The 23,425-nt window shown below is 35.4% G+C and overlaps 1 protein-coding gene across 11 annotated transcripts; it reads left to right on the forward strand.

Moving 5' to 3' along the window:
* The first annotated feature begins 218 nt into the window (after window positions 1–218).
* Window positions 219–22,741, forward strand: LOC117235396 (afadin). 11 transcript variants are annotated; one of them, XM_033497376.1, is made up of 26 exons: window positions 219–313; window positions 5,777–5,888; window positions 5,998–6,190; window positions 6,319–6,603; window positions 6,780–7,063; window positions 7,253–7,355; window positions 9,482–9,578; window positions 9,819–10,124; window positions 10,434–10,713; window positions 10,880–11,536; window positions 11,646–11,894; window positions 12,041–12,181; window positions 12,295–12,360; window positions 12,590–12,663; window positions 12,788–12,906; window positions 13,334–15,850; window positions 16,622–16,726; window positions 17,120–17,264; window positions 17,438–17,731; window positions 17,876–18,943; window positions 19,025–19,154; window positions 19,221–20,061; window positions 20,168–20,433; window positions 20,710–20,825; window positions 20,916–21,060; window positions 21,177–21,332. In XM_033497376.1, the coding sequence occupies exons 1-26, from the start codon at window positions 267–269 to the stop codon at window positions 21,201–21,203; spliced, it is 8,667 nt and encodes a 2,888-aa protein (XP_033353267.1). In that variant the 5' UTR covers window positions 219–266; the 3' UTR covers window positions 21,204–21,332. The 11 variants fall into 11 exon arrangements, with proteins under 11 accessions (XP_033353267.1, XP_033353268.1, XP_033353263.1 ...); XM_033497377.1 differs by having other exon boundaries at window positions 21,180–21,215; XM_033497372.1 differs by having other exon boundaries at window positions 6,322–6,603; window positions 20,916–21,273.
* The last annotated feature ends 684 nt before the right edge of the window (window positions 22,742–23,425 follow it).

Below are 23,425 nucleotides of genomic sequence, written 5' to 3' on the forward strand. Positions count from 1 at the left end.
ACAAAAACGATTTTGTGAAACAATTATTAAGTGCAAAGTTACAACCATGGGAAATTTGAAAAATAGCTAATTAAAAAAGCTATTTGGGATGTCTTATAAGATTTGTTACGTTGAATTTCATCTCAATATATCTTTTATAATGGATTTTATTTGATAAAAACTTGTACTCTAGTTTATGTGTAAAATATTAACATTATGGATTTATTATTGTTCATACCAATTCATACGTTCAAAGAAACACGATAAAGCGACACCTGTTGGTATTTATGATTATAGTTGAACTGTTAAAGGTTTTAGACACAGAAGTTCAAGTGTGAGTTTAATTGTGGAGTAGGTCTTTTTATTCTTTCCTATTTCTTTGTCATTTTTTATCCGTGAATTGTTAAGTGTTACGTTCTTCAAGTGCATTTTGTTATGCAGTTTTTGATACGTTTTCACGTATGTACTTACTTGTCTATATATGATTCTTTACTGGTATTGAATATCAGTTCTTCATTTGAAGTTTTTATTAATTATAACGTTCTGTTCAGTGACGATTGATCATTTGTTTAAGTCGCAAGTCAGCAGAAGGCACCGATAATAATAAGATTTTTGTGCAACTGATTATGGAGAAAATTGTGAAGAATACCAATAAAATCACTATATAAAGGTCAGTCAGTGAGAGAGGTTAAAGTAAGTAAAATAATGAAGTAGACAAATGATCATTCACGACAAACAAAAATATTACCTACATTGCCTATAAAGGCAAGTTAGTAAAAAAGATCTCTAAGTAAGAAACAAATTTTGATGAAAAGTTTAGTTAAGCATCGATACACGCAAGATAATAATATATATATGTATAATGAAAAATAAACAAAAGTTATCGCGCAAGCATATTCCACATGTTAATCAACGGTTCTTCGACGGCATCTTATCATGCACGATAACAATAGACCGGGTGGACTAATAATATTTAACAGTATATATACATACGTACACATAAGTAAATTCATCGTACTTTTGCGGGAAAAGTTACTAAAGAAATAGAGTTCGAGTATCGACAAATTGAAAAATATACACGTGTACACGTTATACACGTACGTATTGAGCAATTGGATATATGTATTTTTAAGATGAAGAAAGCAACAGAGATGTTTCTAATTTTGAAAATTCCTAATTCATTATTTAAAACCAAAGTTTAGTCTTCACGATTGACATGTAAGTTGCCAACGCGATGTTAATGCACGTTGATCCGGCCTCGAGTCCCGAGATAATTGCATAATATGTATATATGCGCATGTACTTAGATTTGTACGTAATACGCACGCGTTTACTTGATTATCTTTGATAAAGTTGTCACTTCCAAGTGTTTACGTGTTTATGCTTTAATTCATTTTGCTATTAAATTAATATTTTGAGATTTATATCGATTATGTATCCGCATTCTGGCATCCATATAAATGACACGCATGTATATATAACAACATTAAAGCTTGAGACATGTTACATGTTTACCAAATCAGATGTATAGATCACGATCAAGATTAGCAAAATCAAATTACCCATGATGCGGAGAGATCAAGAATACAAGGAATGTTATAAGTGATAAAAAATATTTCGTTTTACAGAGAAAGAAAAAGACTATGCAGAGAGGTAGAAAGTATGTTTTCACAGCAAAATCTTTTGTCTTGTTCGAACTAATATTTTTTCAAAAATATTTTTCTTTGATTCCGTCTCCTTTGAATCGTGATATAAAAATACAAACGATATATGAAACCGAGGATGAAAAATTCTTTTAGTTACATACATATATTACAAACTATCCTTGCTAGAGTTACATTTGTCATTTGAAAATATAAATAACCGTAATTACTGAAAACGTTTATATCTTTGCATAAAGATTGTATTACAGTCCGTAATTAAACAATTATGAATAATTCGTGGTGTTTAGTGTAATCGAAATCGTTGCATATAGTATGTATTATAATAAGTTTAAGCGATAAATATAAATAAAAAACAAAATAAGAAAATATGTAGGAAGAATTTTCATATATCGTAATAACTATGTAAGACAAGTCTGCTATAGCTTTTATAGACCTTTCTCAAGCTCATCCTTTAGATGCAAGCTTTGAAAAGACTTCTTTTTAAACGTTTCTAAATGGTTGCTTCAATAATAAAGAGGACCCAAGATAGCTACTGCGACACGCTGATAGTATGTACTCTACATACTTACGTATATACAATCCTGTTTCTTCAATGCTTTTTATACTATGTAACACTACATTATAATTATAATTTGTTTTCTTTGCTCTTTGTTATAATATCCAAGTAGTTACGAATACATGTTCATATATGCATAAATACGCATGCACGCGCATAAATAATAAAATATATTTGTTAGAAATTTGGAAGAGAAGAATAAAACTAGAAGATTTTAAAGAAAAACTAAAGACAGAAATGTGTGCATACGTATTCATTTGGTACATTCATGTGAACGGAATAAGCAGGAAACGGTTAGTTGAGGGTAATAAACAGACCGTTTAAGCATCCATTTTCAACAAAGCTTTGGCAACTTGACGGCGCAATTAAATTAGTTACGCGATTAGCAGCTTTCACGTATTAGCTTTCATATGTTATCATCTACTATGCAAACAAAAGTCTAAACTTAAAAACCTGAAATTTCACGTATTTATTTGCGAGCTCGCAGTTTATGAATGTTTATTTGTTTTGGGAGCTAGTAATATCTATCGTTTACTTTTCATATAACCTTAAGGAAATTCGTTTCTATCGAAATCATACAAAGTTATTCTCATTGTTTTTTCTTATTTCTATCTGTTTGGTGTATAGTCGTGTAACACATAATGGTGTTACCGACGAAGCCGTATAATGAAAATTAGATTCGTTTTATTAGCAAGTTCATACATAAGTAAAATATTTCATGCACTGGAAGGAAGCTATTCAATATTTAATACAATTTATATACAACAAGTTAAATATATAAAATATTTATAGAAACAAATATTTCTTCGGTCAGATCAATAATTTTGATCTTTAATTATAAAATCACTTTATTGTGTCGCATCTTTTTGTATTTTTTCACACGCTGAAAGTGCAGTATGTATAAATATAGTACGAAAGATAAAAAAAGAATAAAATAGAAGAAAGTAGAAGAAATATAGACAAGACGGAACAAAACAGAACAGTACGGAACGGAAGGAAATGAAACAAGATAGAATGAAATAGAACGGAATAGGACTGAACAGAACGAAACGAAGCGGAATGGAACGGAACGAAGCGGTACGGGTATGAATCGGACCAGATCGGAGCAAGCTGTACTATGGCATGATAGTGAGGTAGTAAAAAGCGTGGCGAGATAGGAAGAATAGTAGGGGTAGAAATGGATTGGAAGAGGAGGGATAGGTAGAAAAGGATGTAAGCAATTTGTCAGTGATGGAAACGGTATAGCAAGAGGAGGTATATGTAATGTTTTCCCCCTCTTAAGATACTGTTGAGGCCCAAGCTTTCCGAGTCCACTCGTGTCGGTCAGTTCGTTAGTAATTACGCGGCAAGAGATAAGTTTGGGTAGGCGCGTAGCATTCGGTGTTGTGTAAAATAAAAAAGCTTTGGGTGTGGCGTTTGTTTTTATAGTATTTAGTGGAAAGTTATTGGCAATTTAACTCATTGAACATTATTATCTACTTATTCGTTGCGATAAAAAAAATGTGGGATTCACAAGTTGGATGATACTTGTGTATATCACGAAAGTGTTTTTCCCGCTAACGGGCTGGATTATACGAGTATTAAGCTCATCGTTGAACTGCTTATACTTAATTGGAAACATTTTTTGGGAGATAGAAAAATGCTTGATATTCGACAGGTTTTTATAAACAAATTTTTACGGTTTCGATTGGATTTGTCTACAATAACAGTTTATATGAATGCGATGAACAACAGGAAGTTTCGCATAAGTTATAAGGAATGACTACTACTCCTTTAGATTTAAAAAAAATTTGTATATTTCGAAATTTCCTAAAATTAACTCTAGATCAAGAAGATTTTCATCTTCTTTATCTTCTTTATCTTTTTTTCCTTTGAAGTGTTTGGCTTTATTTGGATAGTCGTTCATCTTTCTTGTACTTTGTATTTCGCTTGACTGTATTAGAAGAATGACAGTCTCAGAAGAGTAAGTACGATGACACATCAGTCTCCTACCTTTCTCCACTTTTCATTTTTCCTGTGTTTCAATTGTATTTGTTATACCGAGCATTTCTCAAGTATTTTTTCGTATAATTCTTTATTAGTAGTTTATAATAGACTAATTTAATTATTTTCTAGTTTTAAATGTTATGTTGCTTCAATCGTTTATTATACGTATGTAACGTGCGAAAATGCGAGCAATGTGGGAAAACACCTGTTTTTGAATCGTATAACGAGCTGTTGCGAATTTGAATTTGCACAAAGCAAAAAAGAAAAGATATAGTTTTTTACGTAGTTGACGAAACGTAGATTGTTTTACGTGGCATTTTTCTTTCCATCCTTCACATTGTATATGCAAATATTTATTTGTATGCGAGAACGTTGTATCCGACACTGCATACGAGACTATGTATATGTGAACGTGAACATGCCGTGTACTGGCATACTTATGTGTATGCGAACACCGTACATGCGTGAGACAGAGGGGAGAGAGCGCATAATGAAATCACATAGCGCGGTATAGGCGTGTTCTTGGATTAAAAGTTTGACGATAGCTGAGCGATTGAAAGTGAGTAGGTGATATAGAGAAAAAGAGCATCAAAGAAATGACAGAATGATGCAAAGTGCAACGTGCGTGAGGAGGGTACTCGAGCGTGTTCGAGAATTACTCGAGCGCGCTTTTAAGGTTTTAAGATCGAATGCACACTCGGTCGAAGGAGATTGGAATGCGTGGTATGCGACTTGTTCGTTGGACGTGTTTCACTCCGAGTTAAACCGATTGTATTCGAACATTACCGAGAATGTCCGAGTCGAGACGACCCCAACCGATTCAAACCGACTCTTTTCTTGCCGATTGTGACAAAACTTGTTTCGCTTTGTTACTCTATTGCTATTTCTCGGATACATCGCGAGCTTGATCTTGCTTCATTTTTGAGGATTATGTATGTTTTTTTAAAAGTTGTCCCCTACTGTATGTGTTAGGCATTCTCAAAAAGCAACATCGTGCGTAGAAAATATTTCTGTTCGGTAAGCTCTGTTCTTTTCAAGGAGACAAGAAACCTTCTATATTGCCTCCTATAATTTTACATGTACACATATGTTTAATATATCAGAGATAAACGCTGGTTTAAGAATATGCTTGTTAGTGGCATTTGTCTGTTTTTCAATATTTCGATTGGTAATCTAATTTGATCGAACCGCTTCCGTCGATGACGACCACTTGGAGTGTACCGCGATGCAATGGGAACACATTTGTGTAACGGTGTAATCTTTTTATTTGTAAGCGATAGATATATCCCGTTTGTTATCTTATATACTCGATCGATTGAAATTCGATCTAATAGCAATTATTCGAAAATCGATCCGAACAGTATGTAGATGGTGATAAGCTTTTACTTGAGAAAATGATTGTCAGAGAAGTTAATTGGCGCGTAACAAACCAATACAATTGAAACGAGTATATTTGTCCGGTATGTTTAAGCTGATAGAGTAAAATATACGCGACTTGATGAAAGGCATATAAAGCGGCATTGATGAAAAATCAACAAAAATTTGGTAAAAGAATATAATCTTTATTCTCGTTCCTTTGGGTGGATTTTAGAATGGCCACGGAACTGGCAAACAAGAAGGCCGAGCGCGAAGCTCTGCGTGGTGTTATTCAGCAATGGAATGCCAACAGGTTGGATCTGTTTGAGCTTTCAGAACCGAACGAGGTGAATTATTCCGCTTACTGCACCTGATTCTTTCTTTTATTCAAGAGATTTAATTTGATCGCAACGTTCGACAATAGCGATATACTCAATGTTTATTTGTACTTTTCAGGATTTGGAATTCCATGGAGTAATGAGATTTTATTTCCAAGATAGCGGTCAAAAGGTCGCAACAAAATGTATTAGAGTAGCGTCGGATGCGACGAGTCAAGCGGTCATCGAAACGCTTATTGAAAAATTCCGTCCAGATATGCGAATGCTTTCGGTTCCTGAATACGCACTTTACGAAATTCACGAAAATGGTGGTAAATATAATAGTAATAGAGGTTGTTAGCAGTTAAAGTATATATTGACATAGCAATTAGTCATGATGTTATCCTCCTTGTCTCTTCTTCTCCTTTTTCTTCTTCTTCTTCTTTTTCATTATTTACAGAAGAACGTAAGCTTGGGCTTGAAGAAAAGCCATTGTTAGTGCAATTAAATTGGCACATCGATGACCGTGAGGGACGCTTTTTGTTAAGAAGAATCGATGACAAAACCAACGCTCAAGGTGTTGGTTTCTCTTCTTCGGATGGGTCTAGTTTTCGCAGAAAGTTGAGTAAACGCGAGAAGAAACAGATGAAGAAACAGGAAAAGCTGAGTCGTTTAAAGAGTTTAGAACAAGATGAAAATACTATACCCGTCGATCAAAATGGAGTAGCTGAAAAACTTTACACGGGTGAGTGGATAACAAACGATATATGTCGTTATATTGTCGATATATCAAGCGAGTTATACATATAGTAAGACTATTTCGATGTTATTGATGATATTGATACAACATGGCCATTTCTAATCTGGCTGTGTTTCAATGTATATATCGTATGGTACAACACAATAATGTTCCCATTTTAGAGTTACCTGAAACAAGCTTTACCAGAAGTATTTCAAACCCGGAAGCTGTGATGAGAAGACGACGTCAACAAAAATTGGAGAGAAAATTGCAACAATTTCGTAGTAAAGATGGCGGTCCCGATACTGGCGGAACGCTGAAAATTTACGGCGAAGCGCTATGCAAAGACGTTCCATATAAAACATTGCTTTTAAGCGTCCGAGATTCGGCAGTTCAAGTCGTACGAGAAATGCTTTCTAAATATGGTTTAGAGAAGGTGGATCCACAGCAGTATTGTCTCGTACAGGTCAGCTAAATATTTCTTTTACTTTCCACATCTTTTCGTCTGTATAAGAAGTTTATAGCGTATATATACAATAGAATGCTACGGAATTATCATTTATAATATCATGTGCTACGTGGAATGTCGAACAATTTATATACATGTATATTTTTCAATATTTCGTTTTTCAATGCTTCGTTTCGTATGTTACAGGTAAATAGTGAAAATAATATTAATGGAGGAACACAGCAGGAGTATATACTAGACGATGATGAATGCCCTCTAGCCATTCTTATGAATCATCCTTCTACACGCGGTAAGTGTAGTTAGAGCTTTTAATAGGAATAATCCTATTTATATATTATTACAATTTTAATCGTGAAAAAAGGATAATTTTCACTTATATCTGAGTCAGAAGGTGTAAGTGGGGAAAAAAAGTAGACGTGGTTCAAGAATTCATAGATATAGATAGGTACGAATAAAACAAAAATTGATAGAACTCAAATTACAAGATATAGAAGCTCAGGATGGACAAATTTTAAGAATTATCAACAATTTTACATAGCGTTGATATAACAGCATAGTCGTATTCAGATTCCTCAGTTCACATTATGTCCTGCCGTGCCGTGTCGTGCTCTGTCGTGTATTCTAGTGTACTACAGTGTATACACTATGTCGATAGATATAATAAGTTGTGGCGTGCGCGTGCTTGCCGAGACCAAAGAACCGCCCACCAACCCTTGTTTCTGGCTGCAATGCTTAAATTCAGTCGCGCAATATTGTGACGTAATTTAATGTTACTTCTGTTAGCAGTCGTGGTATCAACTTTTATACTGCAAACAAATTTTAAAATTTTAAAAATATAAAAAAAGGATTTTCCTTTATCTCTTCGTTTGTTCGAAATGTTTGAAGTTCCATGCAGTAATCTGGATAAAACAATATTCTAAGTTTTCGATACACAATACGTCGTTGAATAGTGAACAAATATTACAAGTTATCGAGTGACGTGTCGAATGATAAACATTAAAGCGTTAAGTAAAAAACTGGTATTGTTCTTTCTTCTATTAATCAGCCAATTTAAAAATTCGGTATTTTTTCTCTACTCTTCTTTCTCGCGCAATCTTGGGCAAAACAGAAAAAATTTGTTAAATTTAGAATATGCAAAAAAAATCGTAGGAAAAAAATAGGGAGAAAATACAATCTGTGTCTCAATTTTCTTTATAATATAAAGTTGGTCATATATCTTCTTTAATTTTAATTATAAAAGAAAAAAATGTGAAATATAGAGGACCAAAATTGAAGTGATCGATCGAAGAAGGGACCACAGACGCGTGCGCACACGCATACATATATTCAGGGACCAAGTTAAGGAAATCGACGAATTTTATACACGATGATGGATTGGGGAATTAGACGTAAGAATCTTTAAAGTTATTCTGTCGATAACTAGTAATGATTTCTTGGTTGTTAATATTTTTCGATTGATACATTTGTAACGTAAATACGTTCACGAATTGCAATTGTGATATATATTATTCAGGGATAGAAATAGTTTCTGTGTATAATGCCGATAAAGCTTTTTATCAATAAGTTTTCGTATCTGTATATTATTGTATACTTATTAATTAATTATAGTAGGAATAATCTACAGTTTAATACATGTTCAAGAAGGTGGAAAATTGCTTGTCTTTCTATAGGTTGCAATATTCTTCTGATACGAACTCTATAATGGAGAACAGAATCGAAGAGAAATTTGAAAATATAAATTTCAATCGAGTATTGTTCAAAGTATAGGTTATTATATGGCTGTATATTTTCGGTTCGATCGATAGTTTCACATTGGTAATGGGTATAGATCGTTCAAAATAACGAAGTGAGAAGGTGTGGTTGTAACAGTGAACGTAGATTATGTAGGTCAGTTGGACACGCAAAGGGTATAAAATGTGACACAAGACTGTATGTATATCCGTGATACCAGAATGATATCTGTAACATAAAGAGTAAATTACGTACTTATTGTCATATGTATTAAAAATCCGCTAAATGGAACTTTCATGGGCATATACAAAGTTCAAAAGATACATTGACACTTTAGATGGTTTTTCAGAGATTTCACAGATTTCACTCTAAATTTCCAAGTAAAATAATTTATATCTTTAATTCGATGGCCATATAAGACATGCAAAGATTATATTGTAGTAGAAGAAACAGAGTAAAGCGAAATAAGGGGATGACTATTCCTTTCGTTACCGTTCTATTATTCGAATCATGTCATGATATCCCTAAATTAAAATGTCGAAAGACATATTAATGATAAATCACATAGAGATAAATAGAGAGTGATGTAGGTTATTCTTTATATGAAAATAATATAGTCTTGGCAACCTACGTAGATTAAGAATAGATGTTTTATAAACAAAATGTGTTTTGCATTATTTACAGGTTCAATTATGTTTCATGTGCGAAGAAGACCTTCAGATTATGTGCCTCGGAAACGGAAGAAAAAACCTAGTGGCAAATGGAACGAATTAGATTACAGGTTTGTTGGAATGATAAAATTATAGCGGAAGAGTTCGTTCTAGGAAAAAAGAGTGCATCTAATTCTCGTTGTCTTTGATCAAAAGGAAAATATATTAAATTTATACGGGAGATTGGCTATACTGATGACCAATTGTAACTTACAACGGGAAACTTATAATTTGAGAAATATTAATGGAACCAATGATGGACTATGAGAGGCAATCGTTACAACATGTAATACGCATGGTTTGATTCGCAGATACGAAGACGAAAGATTGCCCTTTTCGCTAGAATTGAATCCTGACGGTAGCGAAATTCCAAACGGAGCTGGTGTGCGGCATCGGTTGCAGCCAAATGTAACGGAGGTGGGCTCGGAAAGGCCGATACCTATCCATCCATCTAGTCCGAGCAAGTCTACATCTGTCCCTGCTGCTGCTGTTGCTACTGTTTGCCATACTCGAAGCCCGACACATGCACCGGAATCAACGCACAATTATGAAACAACCTTTGATCTCGATGGAAATGTAGAAACTGCCAGTCTTACCAGTAGCAGGGATGGTAACAGGTAATATTTAATAGCTTTTTCTGTTTCACCGAAAGAATTCACGTTTACGTTGTTACATTTTTATAATGAACGGATTGTTTCCTAACAAGGAAATGTAGAGTGATTAAGCCACGGCATGCATCTCGAAATATAAAATCCGAAATACGAATATGTTTTCTATATGAAAAACACAGTTGTATAAACAACTAACGTAAACAGATAAACATACGCATAAGGATAAATTATCCAACGGTTGAAAAGACAAATTCAATCATAGCATTTCGGAGAACAACGTTGAATGATATCGAATTTTTCTGTTGTTTCGAACAGAACGTTGCAGAATGATCGACAGCCACGTGGGACGGATCCGATTTTACCAGCTGTATTAGAATTTCTCGAGGAAACGGAAGAAACATTTTTTCATGCGGTAATCACAGATGTTGAACCATCGGCGCCGCAGTTCAAATTGGCTCCAACGTATACGCTTTACTTGGCAGCGAGATATCGCGCAAGCACACATTATAGACCAGAATTGCAACCAACGGAGAGAGCTCATAGATTGACCGTGATGTTAGCAAATGTCGCTAGCATGATTCAACGAGTAATACAGGTAAATTAATGAAGAAATATATAATACTTCGATAACCTAACTCGAGATGATCTATTGAACAATTGAATCAGTACAAGTACAATCAGTACGGTAAATTGTGATGGTGAGGATATAAATATTACTGTTGTTATTTAATACATCATTCTATTCCATATCATTGTCGCAGGAACGGTATATGGATGCGTCCTCGTTGGCACTGTGGTTGGCAAACGGTTCAGAACTACTACATATGTTGAAAAACGATCGGCACGTAGGTGCGTTTTCAACCAGGGCACAAGATATTTTGACGGAAGCAGTTCATACAGCATTCGCGTCATTGGTTAGGTGCATTTCCTTGGAACTAGCACCGGCAATGTCACAGTTCATGGCAGATGCAGACGAACCTGCCAAAGAAGCCGGCGTTCTTCAAATATTTTCGAGCACGATGGCTTTACTTAGGCGATGCAGAGTAAACGCTGCACTTACCATTCAACTATTTAGTCACCTGTTTCACACAATAAACGCGACCGCGTTTAACGCTTTAGTTTCAAATGCCAACTTGTGCGTTAGATGGTTCGGTCGTAGATTAAAGGCGAGACTAAACGCTCTGGAAACTTGGGCTGAAAGGCAAGGCTTGGAACTCGCGAGTCAATGTCATTTGGCAACCATCATGCAAGCGACTCATCTTCTACAAGCTCCAAAATACAATGCAGAGGAACTTGCTACCTTGAGCTCTACGTGCTTCAAGTTGAATTCTCTTCAGGTCAGAGCATTGTTGCAAAAATATCAACCAGCTGCGGATGAACCAAGACTTCCTGCGGAATTGATCGAAAACGTAGTCAGAGTGAGTTGATATGTAAACTTATGTAATAATACATAAAAAGGATAAAGGTGGAAACATGGTAGAATTTCCAGTATATTTATAAGTAATGCGTTATCATATTAAATTCCAGGTAGCCGAAAGCGTGGCTGATACGCTCGCACGTGCTGATGGCAGAGAGATTCGACTCGAAGAAGAGCCTACGCTCGCTTTGGCGCTTCTACTTCCGGAGGATGGATACAGTTGCGAAGTTATTCGTGGTGTACCTCCAGGATTAGCTGAATTTTTAGCGCCATTGCAACGAGATGGTCTATGCCGTATGGCACCACAACCCACCAGTAGTGGATATTGGACTATATACATGATAGATCACCACAATAATGTAATTTGTTTTCTTTTTCCTCTCTTTTTTCCTTGTTCCCGTCTCCTTCCTCCTTCTTTTTCCCCCTTGTTCTGCTTCCTATCACGGCTAGCAATGATGATACTTGAACAATAATTAAGATCTTAATTACCAATAATATTTAATAGTTTCGCAGTCCAAGCGCAATGAGCAATAGATCTGGAGGTTATTCCTGTCATACAGGGCCGAGTGGTGCTCAGCCTGAGATACATGTAATAAAATTACACAAGTCTACCAATGGAATGGGTTTGAGCATTGTCGCAGCAAAGGTATGTGTTTTTGTATTATATGTATTATATTTACATGTAATTATATATTTTAAATCTTATCAAATACCTTGTTATCGCCAATAGAATATACATTTGGTTGCGATATGTTGCAGGGCGCCGGTCAGGATAGGCTCGGGATATATATAAAGAGCGTAGTTGCTGGTGGTGCTGCTGATGCTGTAAGTAAATCTCCATGTAGTACATAGAGACAAGAAGAAAATTTACATTCGACCACAAATAATTATTAATAATTATTCTATCATTAGTAAAATCTATCATTTATGTCCATATGTAAATCTCTATTGTTAATTTTGACATATATATACTACGTAGTTTAAACGAATACGCGAGTTAACATCTAATCGCATCTTTTTTACACAATATTAAAATATATACATACATATGCAGGACGGCAGATTGACGGCTGGAGACCAATTGCTAAAAGTGGACGGACAAAGTTTAGTAGGAATTACTCAGGAAAAGTAAGTAATGTATAGGTTGTGCTAAAGATTGTGTAATGGTTGTAGAACTATTTTAGGAGAAATTATCCATATTAATTCTTTCTATGGTTGGGCTTATAATAGCATTGACTTTGCTCTTTCGTAGAGCTGCTGAATATTTAGTACGTACCGGACCAATAGTAACATTGGAAGTTGCTAAACAAGGTGCCATATATCATGGTTTGGCCACTTTATTATCACAACCATCACCAGTAATGACCAGAGGTACGTATGTTGTTCGTTCGAAGACCGTTTTGAACTTTCTTTAATAATTACAATGCGATTCGATTGTGTCGTTTCACCGTTCGATAATTCGTTTCGCTTTAATACTGAGAAGGAAATATTACAAGAATTAAAATACCTTGAGAGTAAGGCAACGAGCTTAAAAAAGCAACGTGATAAAGAGAAAGAAACTGAAATAAGTGATCGCTTAAATTTATAGTGCAAAATATACTCCAATTCGTTCTCGCGCGATGCTTTTAATCTGCTAATTGCGGAATGTTAAACAGCTTATAACGCTTTCATGAATCGTTCTCGCTCGTATTATTCGTCGCCGCACGTCATTTTATTCATCGGGCTCTGGCTCTCGCGAAATAGCCAGATATAGATGATTGCTTAATTAACGCTTTACTAACTGATTGTTCTTGAGCAGTGCACAAGATTCGCCCCAAGTCCGAAAACTTGGAAGCTTCATCGGTGCAGGAAACGAACGAGCAGCCATCTACGTCACATTCAATGGGTAATTTGTTGAGCGTTCCAAGGCACGCGATCGGTTCGGAACGTTCGATCGATTCAGTACCAGGTGCGATTCTTTCTTCGATTTGTTCAAAGGACTTGGAATATAAATATTATCATGATTCCGATTTATTAAATTCTTCTCGCCTCGTCTCAGACGGTTCAAATCGGTACTGCAAACCATTATGGAGTATTTCACAATCGAAAGACCTGCGACAAACGTGTTTGCGGGATCGTACACCGTCGTCATTGTTAACACACACGCGGACTTACGCGGAACATGCCGATAACGAGTCGGTAAAACAGCAGTCTCAGCGGGGAAAGCGAGAAAATGTAGAAACAGTAGTTGGTGGTGGTAACAGTAGTGGTGATGGTGATAATGACCACGGTACAGATTTGCGTTCGAATTTGGAGCATGGTGATAGATATTTGCAAACACGCGATGGTACTATTTCGACGAATAATACACGCGCTTCAACCGATCAAAGAAACCACAGATCTGAAACGACAAGCTTGCCGTTTGTTTCGAAAGTTGAGCAACCTGTTCCATTTACCCAGCCAATGAATATGAACGCTGTTCAAACACCGTCAATCATTTTAAATTCGACAAATTCGGTTTCCACAACAACGGCGCTAGGTATCAAATGTGATAATTTTTCTCTCGATTCGATACCTTATATCGATCAAACGGATGACACCCCGATGTCATGTTATCCGTTAAACGAATTCAACGAGTATCAATCGGAGAACAATAACATATCTAATAATCGCGTAATTGATGTAACCAATATTTCACGAGATGATTTCACTGCATCAAATTTACCACGATGTAAAAACGACGTTATGGGCAAATATTCCAGATGTTCGCAACAATCAGTGATTGAAAAAAGATCACAGATCATAAATGAGAATGGACAAGAAGAATCGAATAGGCAACAGGAATACGCAGAAGCTAATAAAACGACAATTATTGGATTTCAAGCGTTGGAACAACGAGACAAAAATTACGAGATAAGAGAAAAAAAGGTGGAGAAAGACGTATCAAATAAGGAGAACGGTGATTCCAAAATTTGCATGATTTCGAAAACAACGCCGAATGTTAATAACGCTGTAATTCCAGTATTAAATCTTGACTTGTCTGGTCTAGATAGCGATACGTCAAGTGATATATCGACTTTCAACAAATGTTGGAAATCACCGGAAGAGGTGCGCCTCGGTTGTGGTGGTCGCGTAGCCGCGTTGGCAAAACATTTTTCAAAACTCGGCGATGTTGAACCGATTCATCATCGACCTAATGCGATTAAATTATTAGAGAGCTCAAAAAAATTTGCTTCAGAACCTAATGTTGCTTCAATTCAAATTTATCAAAAGCGATCGGATTATCGTTTTCCCGCTATCGACGATGTCAATGAATGTCAATCCGAACTAGATTTGAGAAATAGCGAAATTAAACGGCGATATCTTGCACCAATTGGATTGGACCAAATGTTCGAAAAATCGACCATAGATCTGTTAAATGAAAATGGTGATGTTAACTATTATTGCTATCACAATAATTCAGCCGATGTACGGAAAGGTCAATCAACAGATGGTAAACGGAAGTTGTCATTGTCAGAACAAAAACAGGTGATAGAACAACTGAGGGAAGTATCCGATCTCGATGGTGCGAGAGCATCGCTTCTTCCTTTTCGTTCTCCTTCTCTACCTTCTTTTCACGTATTGAATAAAGAAACAGACATGGAAGTTTCAAACAACATTTTCGTCGATACAGAGTCAGGTACAGCGTCATCGTTGTCTTTGCGTGAAATACAGGCGAATATTCAGAGATTCGTGTCATCATGGCCGACGGATATTGGAGAGAACAGTGTGCGAAGTGCGAACGCAAGCAAACCACTCTTATTCGATGGTAAATTGATCAAACGGTTGGTGAATTCTTATCCAAATATTGAAAAGGCAAAAGAATTATCACGTAATGAGGACAGCGAGCAGCGAAAACAGAGGTGGTGTAAACGAAAAAAATACCGTTCCACCAATGAATTGAAACGAACTACTGATCAACAGGGCGATGTTGATGAAGCATCATCGTTTCTCACTAACGATCAGCAGTATTTCCGATCTCGGAACGAGGATTCCTCGCAAGATAACGATAACGATAACAAAACAGTATACGGACTAAAAACTTGCAAACAAAATTTCATCGTCAAAGACAAATTCCAACAGAATCCGATGTCACGTGTCGCAGAAAAAAACCATTTCGATCTTTTACCGATTAAAAGCGATCAACATGCGTCAGTGGAGATAGAAAAAGAAACTTCGATAATTGATAAAGACATAGAGATCGATGTAAAGCTCGACCAACATTGGACAAAATCAGATTTATCCAAGATTTATCCAAGATCGAGTCAAACTCATCTAGATATTGGTTTCTTTTTACGTAAGCAATTGATTTTGCTCTCGCATTTTTTTAATGCGTGCCTTTCAATATTAGGAATAATGGATGTTGTGCAAGTTAATAGTCATTTACCAATGATCGACCTACCTCACGCATGTCAAGATAATTTTCTTTCGAGCAATTTTTCTTGTTCTTTTCCCTCTTCTACACAAAAGCACATCTTCTGTTTCTTCCGTTAGCAATCCGTTTCGCTATGAGATAAATGTTTATGTGCATGTTGTAAGTGTAGAGCGAAAGAAAATAAAGGAGAATGAATGAAAATGTATAAAAGAGAGGAATAGGACTTGCTTGCTTTTGTTAGAATTTAAATTTTACACGTCCGCTTTTTTTTCTGTCTTTGTACTTTGTTACATATATATATATATATATATATACATTATACATATATAAATAACAACATTCGTACTTTACATGTATTTACTTTACGCTATTTACATGTGTTGTTATTATTGCTATTAACGAAACATGCATGCATACATTATTAAAACACAATCTCGCAGGAAGAAGTATATAATATATTGATGTAATAAACATAACCATTTTTTGAATAAAGCGTGCGATGCACGCGTGAAAAATTGATATTTTCTATATGATTTTTTGAATGATGTAGTCTATTCTGTTGATTTTTCATAATTGGCGGATGAATCACAATATACTGCTTGAGTTATTCATGCTTGTCTAAATGTTCATAATAAATATCATTAAAGTACAACATTACGCAAACATATGTTTCCGCACGTGTGACTATCGCAGGACCTCGTCGCATGAGTGAACGAGACTTACCATCTCGGCTTGGACGCGATGCTACTGCACCGCAACAACAAATACATACCAGCAAGTCCGTGCCAGCATTGCACAGTAAGTAGAAACAATAATTGAAGAAAGGAGAGTGAATGATAGCGAGATGGAGAGACTGTGCTATATGGTTGTCATTATCGTGTTGCTCGTTGGATTCACGCACTCCTTTCGCCTCTAACTTGGTCACACACTTTACTTTCGTGATATTATGACTCACTTCTAATCCGCTTTTCACCTTCTCGTTTTTCACTTCGTCTCGCCTCGCTTCATCTCGTTCCGTTTTGTTTCTTTTTCCTTTCTCTTTCTATTTTTTGTATCTAACATTTTACGCGCTATTTATTACATTATTACTATTATTTTTGCGTCATTGTTTTCTCACGTTGCCGGATTAAAATTTTATCTCACAAAAATATGTATACTAATTAATGTGTGTCGTACGGTTCTGTAAAACAGATGTAGGAACGGATGGAAAACAACAGCACGAGGTGTTCAATCCTGGTTATAGCAGGGCATCGTCGAGTAACAGCGTTACACCGCCTGTTACGCAGCCACCTCCACCAATGACCACAATCAACGGTTCGACATCGCTACGTTCTCGGTAAGAGAATTCATTTTTCTTTCGAACTTTAGTGAATTTTTTCTTACCTTAGATCCTAACTGTACCATAAGAATTTTCGATTCCTTTTGCTTCCCAAAATAATTTTACCATCTTTTTTAAATCATGTTTATCCATTCCTCTTTATTTATATAATATATTTCTTCTTAAAATAGCTCGAGTCATAATTTACATGATCCAACAAAAATGGGAACATTACCACCGAGTGGGCTTGTGAGTAGACAACAATCGTCACCGAATTTGAACCCTGGTCAAACAACGAGTAACAATAGTTCAAGTGCTAATGTTGGGCCAAGTTCGAATATTCTTCAAAGTAACGAAGCCGAAAGATTTTATCAAAACTTGAGCATCTATCGGAATCAAGACACGACGGCGACGACAACGACCGCGACCACGACCACCACCACGACCAAGCAACGACATAGTCCGTCTCAACATTCGGATGACAGGTAAATAGCTTTTATTTTTCTTATTTTTTATCATTTGTTTTAATAAAATTCTTTCATTTTGGTTTTCTTACTTTAGTTTTATTTTCTCGACCTGTGAATTTCAAATAAAATTATCTGATTTGTTCCTTTTCCGTGAATTTATAGGAATCCTCTGCAGCTGCAAAAGAACTCGAGAGGTTCACAAAATTCTTTGAATCGTCCGGGAACATTCGAAATGAATCAGGCCAGAGACCGTCCAATATCTGCATATGTACCTCAACCTCAACAACAATCTTACCTTGTTGGTGGTCTTTCGCAACAACAAGGCTGTGCAGCGCCTCCAAGATCTCAGTCATCTCGGGATATAATACGACAAGAAGCAAAGCTTCAAGAAATGCAAGAGGAAGTCAGAAGACGCGAATTACGAGGTGGCATTCCAGTCCCATTAAATCAGTATCGACCAGCCGCATATAATTTAAAAACAAATATGTCCGTTCAATCCCCGATAAGTTCTGCCGTCCGACCAACAAAATCTATCGGTTCCCAACCAAATTTGGGATCAAGTCCACCAGTAACAGTGTCCTCCGCACCATCAATCTCAACATCTGGTCATGTAACCACGAGACAAACGGGACCTTCGAATTATGGTTACTTGGATGCGCAATATGGCCCCTATATGGTCCAATATGGGAAATCCCCACACGTGCATCAACATCAACACCAACATCAATCTCAACCTCAATCGCAACATCAGCATCCGCATCAACATCAACACCAACATCAGCTTCAGCATCAACATCAGCATCAGCATCAACACCAGCACCAACATCAACATCAAAATATCCAACAACAAAATCTTGGACATATTCAATATGGACATGCTAGTATGACATCTGCCAGAGGAAAAAACGATTTAATTCGCTTACAATCCAACGGAATGTTGCTCGACTATGGAAGAGATCAAGGTACACGAGATATTGGAAAATTATATATGGATCAAAATCAACATGTTGCTGTTGGATCGCAGTATTATTTAAATTCGGATGTACGAAACGAACATTATAATGACGAAAGTGGAATAAATAGAGCGCAAACTGCGCCGGAAGGAAGTACGATGTCTAATGAAATTCCAATACGGCCTACTTTACCGGAAGAAGGATATCCAGAAAGTCCTCCGCCGCCGCCGCCAAGCACTTCGACTCATCCACTTTATAGTAAACAATCGGATTCAAGGTAATATCTTGTTGGTTAATTAATGAAAGATTAGATAATATAGATGAGACTAAAAAACTGAAATAATATTTATCCACCCAGGTACACTGCGAGTATGCAGGATCCTCCTCGCGGGGGGTATTATCCAGCAAATACGACTGGAACTACATTACAACCACGTCAATATCAATATAGTGCTACAAATCCATGGCAACGAGAAGAGAAAGAAAGAGTAAGTTTATTTATTAAATGTATCTTTGTTATCGTTTTATTGTTATTATCATATGAAATTATTTAGGAACAAGCACGTAGAAGAGAAGCTGCAAGACAGTGGCGAGATCAACAAATAGCGGAATTAAGTGCGTTATCTCACAGAACATCACAACAGGAAGAACAACTGCGGGCTCTTCAGCTAGAAAGAGACTTTCAAAAAAGAGCTGAGGAAGTTGCCAATCAACAAGACGATGACGAAGAAAGTAATGATTTAGACACCGAGAACATAAGAGTACAACAAAGCCTGCTTCGTACAACGGTGCCACAAGATCGAAATAATTCATTGGAGCAACATCACCTCAACTTGCCTAGAACAAATGCAACCAATCAATCTATCAAAGGAAATCATACTGGTCAATCTGTTGGTGGTTCCCCGATGCATTCTACCAACGTCGTGCCAATACACACGGGCAATGGTTCATCTCAGCAATCTTCGCAAAATATTGTAAATACTTGTCTGCAACAGCAACAGCCACATCAACAGCAACAAGAGAGTTCTGGTTCGCATTTTTCGTCAGATCTTCAACATGAACACACCAATCAAATGCCAAATAACATAGGGCAAATTCAAATGTCATCCTTGCTTCATTTGACCTCTTCTCAAAAACCACTTGGTTTATCTCAATCTAACGAAGAAAAAGAAATGCATCGTAGACACGAGGAAATTAAGCGAAAACAAGTCGAATTCGATGACACTCAATCGAAAAAGAAGGAGGAAGAAATTAACAAACAACAGCAAATCCAACAAATGTATCAACAGCAACATCATTCGCAACAGCTGCAATCCCATTTGAAAACTCAACAAATGTTACATCCCAGTATGTTACGATTGGACAGCCTAATTATTAACGGATCAAGCGCCTCTTGTAAGTATTTATAACACTGTCAGTAATGACAAAATAAAAACAAAGTCCTCTTCTACTAATTGTCGCCATTTATGTTTGGATTATGTGTACATATATATTTTGATAGCCACGCATAATACTAGCAACGATGCGCCTCTGCCTCCGGAACGAGGTTCTAGTTATGCGGTTATGTCGCAACAAAGTACCCTGAGATCGAATAATGCAAACATATCTAATATAGTAACATTGGCTCAGCCGCAGTCAACGTCTGTTAAGAGAGTCTCTTTTCATGACTCAAATGCAAATGTAGAATCAATGCAACGAAGTGTTTCGTCTGGAAATTCGAGCGCAAGTCAGGTTCTGGCTATGGATGTCATTACAGAAGATCCAAATGTAAGATTATATATACACATACATATTATTTCTGAAATTGTGTACACTTTCGCACATGTTCAATCACATATTGTATTTTTAAATTATTTACATTTTTTATGCAGATAATATCATCATTTATTCAATATACATGTATTAGGTAGCTTCATCCTGCTTTCATTTCAATTCCAATTGAAAACTTTTATTACAAATTTTGATGGTTTGCCAATTTATAGTCGAGCAACTTAAAGTTACTACTATGTAAACGTATGTTCACTGTTTACTTATTACTTTCAGAATTTCATAAATGATGCAGAAATTTTATTGGCATCTCCAAAAGCACCCGAAGGATCCTGTGGGGCTCCAATTACTGGTAGTACGCCTGGTGTAATAGGTGCTCAAGAAGTGTACAAGTAACGCTATAATTTATTATTTTTTGTGCTCGAATGATTGCTAATAATCAGAAAATGAATCGTGGATTTTTACTTTATTGTTTTGTTTAGGGATCCCAGACAAAGAAGGCTCGCTGAAAAACAAAAGCAGCAACAAAGTTCTCAAGTTGGGCAAGTACCTGAAAAGCTAAGTTTTAAAGAAAAGATGAAAATGTTTGCTATGGAAACCGGTGAGGATGGAACGCCGCGGGACAAGGTAAAAATTTCACGTGCGCAGCGCGAAATAGATAATATTGGAAATCCCACTATCCCTACATTGAATAGCAATAATCACCACCACAATCATCACAATAATAATAACAATAATAACAGCAGCAGTGGCAGCAACAGCAGTACTAGCAACAACCCGAATAACAATAACAGTAACAGCAGTAATATCAATAACAACAGTAGCAACCGACAACAATAGAAATTAAGACTGAAAATTGATTTATTTTCTTTAGAATTATACTGTTACTAATATGAATAAATCAGATAGAATAGCATGGTCATGGTCCAAAACCAAACTGTTGTTATATTTAACGTAAAGTAGAGTGTATATGTATTATATTCATAATGGCACTGACTATTTTACATGAGTATACATGGATCATTCCAGCAACTATTTGCACAGACTTGACCAAGAGTATGCTATAAAAATGGATATAAATACAAGTAGTAGAACAATTATTAATTAGAACTATTAGGGTAGAATAAATGCATTCACACAATTTTATTATCTCTTGGCCTTCATATCTCTAGCATTTAGCTACATAGATAATGTTGAATGCATTTAATGCCTACTCATTCCATTGGACCAATTAGCGTTCTACGCAATAAATAAGGCTTATACCGAGGTCTAGGATATAACCTGGAACCTGAGAATTATTACATCGATTTTACTGAAACAACGTATCATAAAATTATACGTTATATCATGAATGTACATAGATAGAACTAGTTGAATTTTTAGAATTACTTGTTATTTACGATATTGTTTCGTATTTATATTTGATGTGACGCGTATCGGGTACTGAGTATTTCGACTTACGCGTATGCACCTTTTCGTTACACAGCCAAGAGGCACGATAGCTTTAATGCGATCGTCATTAATAAAACATACACGAATTTAATCAAATGTGTGGCAGCTTTAAAATAAGACAATGATTATGCAAACAGGGAAAGGATACACATTGGTATCTGACCAAAAGAAATTTCAAATGAAAAAACATGATTATTTACGCAATTAATCGTTGTTATGGAGCTAATTAGTTTTTTACAATAACCATAATTATTCCGTCTTCGGCTATGTACGTAGATATAATGGTCGGTCGATATCATAAGATTTTACTTTATGTGTGTCCATTGAATGACATACGTATAACTCCTTGTCGAGTGATAAAAAAGAGAACGCTATAATTCTTATATTTCTTTACATTACAACATCGAATTGTTTTTTGTTTTAACAATTGCGTATTCATGTAATACGTATTCATATACGTAAAAATACGTAAAAATCTATTGAAAAAAAAATTTACTGAAATGAAATTGACAAGGGGTAGAAAAATTAACAAAAAAGTAACGCGATACATAAAAATATCATTTTTGTTGTGTACAGCGAATATAGAACATTACATAATATAGCTACACTATATTTTTTCTAACATATATTTTGATGTTCCGTTGATACGAAAGTAATTTGATAGTGATTTAAAACGAATATTCTACGACTGTATATCTTATTGCGAAGTATTGTCACAGTTTACTATTGTATACATTAACAATTATACATACATTTACAGATCACCTATTTTTTAATTATTGTAAAAGACGTACGATGCGATTGAGAAATAAAAAGAATTATTTGTAATCTACAGTGATCGAAAAAAGTATTTTAGGTAAAGAAAAATTCCTTGATTTTTATATAGTATCTAAATATACATACAAACAAAGAAAAAGAAACAATTTTTAGGTTATAAAAAATATATTGTCAGAAAATACAACAATATTACTTATAAGAAATTCTAACGGAGATTATTTGGATACGTATGTATATAGCAGGACGGAAATATTTTCAAACAATCATCAGTAAATAGAAAGGAAAGTATTATATAACATGCAAATAAATATAATAGAACTTTTCTCTGGTTTATGTATTTAACTACTTCCCTAAGCTTACGTATTTATCTCTATAGAATATATATATATTATATTAAAATACAACTTTTATAACGTAGGAAAATTTCAATTTTTCATAAAAATACTATAATGATGCATATTTGACTTAATACCATTAGAAAATTAAATTATAAATGATATACATATACATACATGTTTCTAAAGAGAAAATAAAAAAATAAAAGTAAGAATAAATAACTGAATTTAATTTATTTCGAGTAAAAATACGTTACTTAATATCGGAAAATTCCAAAGGATCGTATTTATAGTATTCTAAATCTTAGTATTCTACCATCTGTAATACAGATCTCATATCGTTTCTTTAACGTAATTAAAAGTTTATTAACTACTTGTCACTTTTCGTAGCAAAGTTTAACGATACAACTGATAAATCAAATTAAAAG

This window comes from Bombus vosnesenskii, unplaced genomic scaffold (assembly GCF_011952255.1).
Source record: "Bombus vosnesenskii isolate JDL3184/JDL3185 unplaced genomic scaffold, Bvos_JDL3184-5_v1.1 scf7180000013316, whole genome shotgun sequence".
Taxonomy (NCBI): domain Eukaryota; kingdom Metazoa; phylum Arthropoda; class Insecta; order Hymenoptera; family Apidae; genus Bombus; species Bombus vosnesenskii.

What these genes read in the sequence shown, in the direction of transcription:
- LOC117235396 (XM_033497371.1), top strand. Translation starts at nt 267, where the DNA reads ATGATTATAGTTGAACTGTTAAAGGTTTTAGACACAGAAGTTCAAGT. An exon ending in AGTAGCAGGGATGGTAACAG is followed by an intron (nt 10,125 to 10,433) that starts GTAATATTTAAT and finishes TGTTTCGAACAG; the next exon opens with AACGTTGCAGAATGATCGAC. An exon ending in TAACGGATCAAGCGCCTCTT is followed by an intron (nt 20,062 to 20,167) that starts GTAAGTATTTAT and finishes ATATTTTGATAG; the next exon opens with CCACGCATAATACTAGCAAC.